This window comes from Curcuma longa, unplaced genomic scaffold (assembly GCF_044706935.1).
Source record: "Curcuma longa cultivar G26 ecotype Majalengka, Jawa Barat unplaced genomic scaffold, ITB_CL_G26_1.1 contig_21770, whole genome shotgun sequence".
Classification (NCBI taxonomy): domain Eukaryota; kingdom Viridiplantae; phylum Streptophyta; class Magnoliopsida; order Zingiberales; family Zingiberaceae; genus Curcuma; species Curcuma longa.
In genome coordinates this window covers 1-9,848 of record NW_027431731.1, presented here as the reverse complement: position 1 = coordinate 9,848, position 9,848 = coordinate 1, and the positions used below count along the sequence as shown (strand labels likewise).

The 9,848-nt window shown below is 36.1% G+C and overlaps 1 protein-coding gene and 1 long non-coding RNA gene across 2 annotated transcripts; one reads left to right on the top strand and one right to left on the bottom strand.

Moving 5' to 3' along the window:
- Window positions 1-199: 199 nt before the first annotated feature.
- LOC141817751 (uncharacterized) lies at window positions 200-9,845 on the top strand (the record flags this gene model as incomplete). The annotated part of the gene is made up of 2 exons (XM_074705381.1): window positions 200-716; window positions 9,522-9,845. Coding segments are annotated over exons 1-2 (735 nt in total), but the record flags the coding sequence as incomplete, so codon positions are not given.
- Window positions 4,968-7,469, bottom strand: LOC141817752 (uncharacterized). The gene is made up of 3 exons (XR_012600857.1): window positions 7,160-7,469; window positions 6,369-6,431; window positions 4,968-5,125 (listed from the first exon to the last, which is right to left on the bottom strand). It is a non-coding gene; the product is annotated as an uncharacterized LOC141817752 (long non-coding RNA).
- Window positions 9,846-9,848: the final 3 nt, after the last annotated feature.

Sequence of the window (9,848 nt, the reverse complement as noted above, 5' to 3'; positions counted from 1 at the left end):
TTTTTGCCCAAGAAAAAATAAATAAAAAATTACAGACATATGACATGCATTTAATTTTAGTTACATCAAGACAATTGGACACGTTTCCCCAGATTGCTCGTCGAATCAAGTAATCAACCTCTCCCAGTCACCCGCAACTTCAAGTCACGGCAAACGAGAGACAAATGTTGCGCCTTCGCGTGTCGCGTCGTGTCTTCTAGTACGAACGGAGTAGCGTCGTAGACTAGCAGACGACGGTTGGCGACCTACCACTATAAAGCCGGCTCGCCGTCCTCTCTTGCTCTGCTTCCCAATTAATCCCGGTCATGGACGCCGGAGCCGACGAGGCGCCGCTTGTGCAAGTAGAGTACGGATCCGGGGAGAAGGATCTGGACGGCGCGCTCCGCTGCCTCGAGGGCTTCCTCGCCCTGTTTGGTTTCCCCGATTCCTCCTCGCGGGCTCGCCTGGCCGCCTCCTGGACCGCCTTCCTCCTCCTCGGCGTCGCTGTCCCATCCGCCGCCATCGGCCTCTCCCAGTGCTCCCACTCCGTCTGCGCCGAGTACAAAGTCCAGCAGTTCGAGCTATGCGTCCTCCTCTCCCAGGTCTTGCTCGCCGCTGTCTCGCTCGCTTGCATCTCGCGGAACCTTCTCAAGTATGGGATTCGGAGGTTCCTGTTCGTGGATCAGCACCATGGCTATGTGGAGAGGTTCCAGAAGGAGTATGTCCGCAAAATCCAGGTTGGGTCGATTGCGATTCTTCTTTTGCTGTTAGATGGATCATTTCCTTTTCTCTTCGTCTTTATTTAGAGCATGCCAGTGGATGAAGACTTGTTGCTTCTTGTTTAAGGGTGACGACGATCAATCAGATGAGTAAGTCCTTCGTTGAGAGCATACCAATTGACGAAGAATTCTTCCTTCTTGTTTAAGATTGACTATGTTCAATCAGATTAGTATGGAATAGCAAATCATTGGACCTTTGAAGTTTTTGAACCAATAATGAGATGGGTCATGGATGGAAAAGGGAGCATCTCATCTTATCTTGGGAGAATTTTAATGAAATCCCCTCTATAAGGTGATCTTTTGGATGGAGTTTGTATCATACAAACACTAATCTAAAGCTCCACTAGCACAAATGTCTGTATTTAAAAAAATACATTATATATGTGGTTTTATGTACTCATATACCTTAGTCTTATATATCTAAATATCGAAAATTTATATTTCAATGTACCACTTTTTTGAATTTTGCAAATTACATATTGAGGTTCTAAACAATCATGCTACAATTTCTAGTTTTAAATATAGGTTTTAAAATTCAAAGTCTAGTATATGAATATAAAAATTATAGTATATTAGTATGTAAGACCATAGTGTATGACTATATAAAACTATAACTTAGCTTGTTGGGGAAATGAATTCTTCCTTGTGGTTGAGATAGACCAAATTGTTTTGATATTTTGGCAATAATATTGAAGCTAGCTATGTTTTATATTTTGATTGGTGCAGTAGTTGGATAATACACATGACAATTGTGAAGACATGCTCAAGAACTGAAGGCTTACATCCATTGGAGCTCATGGAACTTGTAGATATAACTATCATGGAGATCATGTGCTTGAGAGTTAGAGGCCTGAATTGAGTGGAGTATGAGCTCGATGGACTTGATAGGATTGATTCATGGATGCGGCGATTGTCGAGATTTTGTGTTGAGAGTTTAACTTGGATCCGATTGTTGCACTAAAGCTTGAGGAGGATCTCAGTAGATTTGATGGATGGAGGCTTGTATTGAGGTGTTGCTTGGATTGGGTTCTTGAATTTGGAGCTTGGTGGATTCGTGGAGTTGAAGATTTGAAGGCACAAGAACAGTCATAAAAGATTACATTAAGTGATTATGACCTTTGTCTTTTTACTTTAGGCATGTGACTTCTTGTAATGATGTTGTGGTTGCCTAAAAGTGATTGAGCTACCTAAGCCTTAATGGTTGTGAAGCCTTCAATTGTGAGATGGACTCCCGAGTTGCATGTCATCAACTAGTTCAAATCTTAAACTTTTACTTAAGCTTGTGATTGGTTTAAAGCCAAGTAAAGGGGGATTACCTAGTTGCAAGTTGACCACGTGGTCATTGGATACACTTTTTGTATATCAATACCAAATGTAAGATTCCAAGTAGGTCAAGGTTGATTAATACTTATCGAGGGGAAGGTTCAAAAGGTACTTAGTAGAAGGAAAAGCCCAAGAGATACTTAGCAATTGAAGAAGTCCAAGTGGAAAAGTCCAAATGTTACTTGGCAAATGGAAAAGTTCAAAAGGTACTAGATACAAATTCAAGAGCTACTTGGTAAATAGAAAAATCTAGTAGGTGTTGGAAAAAATCTAAACGGTCCTTGATAGATATAGAAGAAGTTTAATTGGTGTTGTCAAAATTTCAAGAATGTTTGGTAAATATAGAATATCAATAGGTGTTGGCCAAGAGTGTGGCATGTGTTATTGATGAAGACTTGGAGGTGAGACTTCTAGGCAAATGTAGAAGATGAGGAGGCGAGGACTCGTGGCATGTTGAAGAAGACCTGAAGGTAAAATCTCCTAGGAGAATTATTATGAGTAGGTAGCTAATTATTTGATAGGTGTTGAGGTTGATCCACATGTTCAAGAGATGTTGGTTCAATGACTTAAACACTGATTGAAAAGGTTAAGCTTGAAGGGATACACTTCGAATATTAGAGGCTTGTTGAGATTGGCCCGAGGGCAAGAAGCATCGTTGACATCAAAACTCGAAGAAATGTGAGATGCAAGAGATTACGAGCATAGTTTAAGATCTTGACCGGTGTTAGAGTTTCAATCCTGGACTAGAACGATATAGTTTTAGTATCGTATCGTATTGTGTCAATCCAATTTTGATATTTTTTTTATTTTTAAATATAAATGTATATTAATTTTATTAATATTTGATTATTAAATATGCTCACTACTGATGTTATATTTTGAGGTGTTAAGTTTATATTTTTTTCATAAGATAATGCCTATTAAATTTTTGTAAAAATTATTTTAAAAAATAAATAATTATCAAAATTCAAAACTAAATTTAAAATTATAAAATCATTTAAAAGGCTTAAAGATAATTATAAAATTATTTGAAAGTCTTAAATTATTTTTTGAATGTATTTGTAAATTTTTAATTTTTTACAATGTAGTTGAAATGTTTAAGAATTATATTTTGGAAAATTTTTAGATTATTTTTATATTAAAGAATTTAAATTATTTTATAAAATATTTTATTAATTTTTATAATTATTTAAAAATTAAAAAATAATTTGTAATATTTTATAACTATTATTAATAATAATTATAACTATTATATATAATTAACAATTTATTTATAATAAAATATATATATTTAAAAAATAAAAATGTAACCAAAGAAAACGTGGCTGTCACGACCCTGCGGAAGGTCACAACACCCTCCTTGCCTTGCGGAGGGCCTTGTGGCGACCTCGCGAGGCTACTGCGGACCTTATGGTCGTGGTGCGATGCGGATCTTGCGTTAGAATGGTAAATACTATCTGCTTTGAGGGCACGACTTGATATTTTAAACCAAAATTATGAGTAAATCTAATCTTGGAATTTTTTTTTTTTTGGGTTAGATGTCTTCGCACCAAGAAATAAGTGTTCTTGGTCAAAGTTATGGATGAAGTCGAGTAGATTTAGTCAGCTGAAGTTTGTTTCAGTTGACTGAATAGTCAAATCAATTCGGTAGCCGACTGAAATATTTTATTCTAGCTTGTGTTAACTCAAATCCAATTGACTAAAGTTGTTTTGGTCGACTATTTAATTGGTTGGTTTGAATTGAGTCGACCAAAATAGTCGTTACCTAACTTAAATCTTATTAGTGGGAATTGAGTTGACTCAACTAGAATATATTGAGTCAACTCAAACCATGTCATCTATGAAAATATCACACTATTGGACAAAAATCCACTCACAAAGTTCTCATTAGATGAAAAAGTCAACTCACAAAGTTATGAGTTGACTGTCACAAGTTTAAGTCGACTATTAAGGATTTGAGTCAATTAGAAAAAGGTCATAAGTTCATTCAATTGAGTTGATTAATGCAAGATGAGTCAATTGATGTAAACTAGAATGATTTTGAGGCGACTAAAGAGAAACAATTACTATGAATAAGCTTCCAAGATTAACATTTTAATAGATATGCTTTAATTTTTCCTTTTATAGTTATATTTTCATGCTCAGAGGTGCCCATGAGGACTTAGAAGGAGTTGGTACACTCGAAAGATTATTATTTTATTTATTATTGGTATTTTCTCTTATATTTTAATTCCTATTCATTTGTAAAAGAGAACAATAAGATATTTATGTATGAGATTGCTCCACCTCTTGGAAGGAGTCTTTTTTGTTGTAGGGGATTTTCAAGGAGTGACTCACCTAATGAGTCAGTAGGTCATGGAGTAAAATGTGAGATCTAAACCACATTATATCCTCTGGATTTGTATTATTATTTGTTATCTTTATCTATCTTATTTCCATTGTACACTAACAAATATTAAAGTACACTAACATATTAAAGTCTTGCATTTGCAAAAGCAAAATTAAAATTTTTATTTACAGGTTTGTGCGTATTCATCTCCCCTCTAGTCATGCACTTATCTATTAAAAAAAATTAGACCACTTGTTATGAAAACTATTTTTGTCTTTTTGTGGACTTTTGTTGCTTGGATGCATTTTTATTTTTATTACTTTTTTTGTTACGCCCCGGAAGACAGCTTTCCGAGAAATTTCGACAACATCTCCCCTGTAACAATTGACTTTCCCTGAATACATACATGATATAATAAATCCATAACAGGCTATGGATATGTAATAACAGATAAAATAAATAAAATGACCACCACGGTCACTATCATCATCACAGAAACTAAACAAGTATATCGGTGCATGCAAAACAAGTCCCACATCCATAAGAATAACCAAGTCTCAATAAACCCAAACTGTCGAATCATCAAAATTGCAAATACTCAAATAGGAAAGACAATAAAGGAAATCCGACTCAATCCGATATACAGATAGCATGAAACCAAACAACTCGACAGATCTCTTAGGACTAGCAGGGCAGCTCTCCAGACGGCATCAACCTGAAATAGACATACAAGTAAACGGAGTGAGTTCAAACGAACTCAGCGGGTATCAAGTAGACATGTATCAAATAGCTAGCAGACAGTAATGGAAAAACGTGTAGAAGAATGACAGGAATGAACATCTAAACTCAATATGTATATATACTCACCAGAACAGGCTAACAATATAATCCTAGGTAACATGATCCACATCAAATCCATACGAGTCCTGTATATACATATCAAACATATGCAGATAACCTGAATGCAACAATATCACCAAAGAATCCCTATATCATGCACAAGTACAAGAACATATCCTGGTCACCCCTGCTACCCATCTGATCCTTACATACCAAAGTGAGGTCGCGTGGGTCCTCAATGATAAATGCCCGTCAGATCCATCACCGAGATGTGAGGTCGCGTGGGAACTATGCCCGTCAGATCCATCACACTCAAATGGTGAGGTCGCGTGGGAACTGAATATGCCCGTCAGATCCATCACCGATAGGTGAGGTCGCGTGGGAACTAAATATGCCCGTCAGATCCATCACCGCTAGATGAGGTCGCGTGGGAACTGAATATGCCCGTCAGATCCATCATCGATAGGTGAGGTCGCGTGGAAACTGAATATGCCCGTCAGATCTATCACCGCTAGGTGAGGTCGCGTGGGAACTGGATATGCCCGTCAGATCCATCACCGATAGGTGAGGTCGCGTGGGAACTAAATATGCCCGTCAGATCCATCACCGCTAGGTGAGGTCGCGTGGGAACTGAATATGCCCGTCAGATCCATCACCGATAGGTGAGGTCGCGTGGGAACTGAATATGCCCGTCAGATCCAGCATTGGTATGTGAGGTCGTATGGGTAGGGGTATAACCACTGTGCACTCTAACGTCATCGCTAATGCGTGACCGAATGGACAGTATGCTGGCCAGCGTGTCATAATATAACATGAAATCTAACTCTAGTACAGGTAACCTCCTACAATCTATCAGGCATACTACACTAGTACTACTGAGGTACGAAGTCATAGGTCTAGCATGTGCATTAGAAAAGGTGAAGTATAACAAGCAAGCAGTAGCATATAGAATGTATCTCATGATATCCAGTCAAAAGAATAACAGATAAATAATCAGATCATAAGTATCAAATAAAAATCTATATAAACTGGAAATATACTATCACTGGTAGCTAACAATCTCTACATGTCTAAGTACGACGAATCTAAAATAGATAAGTCAGAGACTAGATACCCACCTTCAGAAAGTAATCGGTGTCCGAAAAGAAAACATCCGTATAACAGATCCATAAACCAAAGTCCTGCAATTTACACAAAATACAATACCCTCTAAGTGCAACCGTATAGTAAATTTTATGCCAAAGTAAACCTCAACCAAATCTCACATCTCAACCGAATTTTAAACCTACCTAAACCAATCAATTTAATTAACTTATTTCACTCTTAATCTCAACCGACTTTAACCTAATCAGATTCATTAAATTTATTCAAAATCATCAATAACTAACCTGACCTCCATCACCAACAAAGATCCACAACCCAATAAGGTGAACCCGGATCATCAAACCTTAACTCCATAACAGATTATCCTAGCTCCTCAACCTAAGAAACCCTAAACTAATCATGATAACAACTCCTAACTGGATAATCAATTCATCATTAATAATTAACTTAAACTGATTAGATCGATTATTAACTAAGTATTAAGCTAATAAATAAATACTTTAACCGATTACTTATCTAATTAAAACTGTTTAACCATGAGCAACCGGTAGAGTTCAAAATATCATATATTTTCTATTAGATAACTTTTCTTTGCTTCTCTCCCAGTTATTGTAGCAACTATACACCTCTTAATGTTCACATCATCTTGTAACTTTTCAAGCTACAATCTCTTAACCCTATCTTAAGCAACCTTTTATCCCTCAATAATCAGTAGATTAAATCAAACCGAATAGGATACCAAATCCAAGAAATCCCAAACCTAATCAACACAGGAATTGATCATAGTCAGAATTGCGAATCTTACCTCAATCAGAACCCTAAAATCCCTATTTGTTCACCGGCGAAGGAGATGACGCGGCTCCCCTAGTGGACCACCGAAAGGAGGAAGGTGGTGGCGCTGCAGAGGAGAGGAGGCGGCGGTGAAGGGACAAGCGGCAGCTGGCCTTTTCTCCTTGCGTCGGCAACTCGGGCGGTGTCTCCCTGCACAGGCGGCGGCGGTCGGGCAGGGTGGCTAGGGTTTCGGTCTCCTCTTATAGGTCTCGTCGGCGCGAGAAATCCGGCGAAGGAATCGGTGGCGGACGCAGTCGTGTGGAGAAGGGGACGGGGTCGCGCGGTTGCTGTTCGCGCAGAGGGGAAAAAGTCGCGCGGCGGCGCGGCTTATGTTTCCTTAATGGGCGCCCGCGGTTTAATGGGTTTTAATTAGATCCAATATCAAACTTAGGCCTTAATTGAGTCTAATTAATATAATACCTTACTAAAAATTTTCCTTAATGCCCAACAAATCTGATACCCTTAATTGAGTTTCAATAATAAACTCAGGTTTGAATTCAACTAATTACAAATCTTAGACCTTAATACAATTTTTAATATAAAATCTATTTACCTCATTTAATCCCCTAAATAATCAACTTAACCAAGATTAATTAATCTTCCCACTAAATCATTTATAAAATCAATTAGCGTTACAAATAAACCCTAAAATTTCCGGTATCTTACATTTTTGGTCAGTTGGACCAGATGCAGCAGGATCTGAGGGTATATTATTGTTCTGCCGTACCAAAACATCTTTGGTTGGCTGGATATATTTGGTGAAAGAAATGTAGCAGTTCTCTATACCCTACATTTTTAATTATTCCCATTGCTGGATTGTAAGCTTCTTCACAGATTGGATAACTTGGATACCTGTGCTAAAAACTATACATAATCTATTTGGTTTAACAATAGAGAATACTAAATATTAATTATTAATTCTGCACTAATAAATTTGATTTATTATCTATCAATATTCTAAAAGATATACATTTAGGTTAATTATATAATATTAATTGATTTTTTTTAGTTATTATCTTATTAAATGGTAACAACAATGATATGACATTATTAATCTAATAAGAATAATATGAAATCAATAATAATATGGATAATTATTTAATTATACTATTCATTAGTTATATTGCATTGTTATGTTATTTCATGAACATAACATATATCCTTATTCTGATTGAAGATCATTTGCCATCTTTTATATTAAACTATTCTTTTGACATTTTTTCATTTTTCTCGATAATTTCAATTTTACCGATCCTAGCAATTTGACATGGCTAATACTTGGAATTCTTTACCAGCTGATCCCTCTGGATTTTGACAAATATGCAACTTACCCCCAATTTTGTTTCTGATTAATATTACCTTGTATATCATGCTATATGAATTATTATAGTGGACTAGCATACAGAACAAATGATTTGTCAAGTGTGGATTAGCTAGTAGTTTTATTATGATATTAAAACATTTCATGCAGCATGCAAATACAATTAATTGCCTTCTTGATTGTCCAATGTGTTATTCTTCCCCCTTACAAAAACTGTTTTAGATGTCAAGTATCCAAATTTATATTAATAGACTTGAACAATGTATATTGATTACACTATGAAATCCATATGTTTAAATGTTTAGATTTAGAATTTTACAACACACGCCAAGAGAAATGGGCACAATACAACCCCATTCTATTGAGCTATCACCTCCATTTTTTGTATTGTGCTAGTACAAAACGTGATTAAGGAAAAGAATACACTGGAAAAGATTTTATGTAAAGTCTTCATGATGCTATGGAGGAAAAGTCTTTTTGGGAGACCATAAATACCATCAGAAGTTCAGAAATTGTCGTACTGTTTAGAGAATAACATATTGTATTCACCAGAATCTAAATTTTGAAGGCACAAGTTCAGAATTTGTTCTTTGTTAAGGGCATGCAATATTATGATGGAGCCCATAATCTAAATTACTTTCAGAATTCTTCCTTTTATTAGAGCATAGAATATATATTTGACCAATCAGTTCAATTATCTTTCTTAATTTCCACTGTTTTCTTGGAAGTTTATTTATTAAGATCCACCATCTCAATAAGGCCAAATAATTCATATGACAGATCTTTGATGTAAGCTTGTATAAGAACATCTACTATATTTTCCATACTTTTTTTTCAACAGTTTCTACTCAAAACAAGGAACAACTGATACTAACATCTAATTCCAATTCTTGTACTAGTTCCATCTTTTCATTTTACATTTATCGTTTTGGCGGAGTCTTTTCCATTTGTTTCTCAGTGAAAATTTGACCTTCCATTGATGTTATTGAGAATTTTATTGTTTATCAAATGGCAGGAGTTCTTCCATTTGTTAGTTCGGTGGATATTGCCATGCTTCAATGTAATGACTGCTCGTGAAACTGTTCATTTTGTGTACACCTTCCATGAGTCTGCATGGAGATCCACTGTCGTTTTGATGGCTTCAATGTTGTCATGGGTTTATCTAACAGTCATTCTTTTATCAGCTTGTCTGTTATTCAATCTTGTGTGTAATTTGCAAATTATTCACTTTGAAGACTATGGAAAGTTTTTGGAAAGAGACGTAGAAACTTTTCTGTGTTTGGAGGAACAAATGCGCATACGCTTTTATCTTTCAAAAATCAGTCATAGATTCTGCATATTC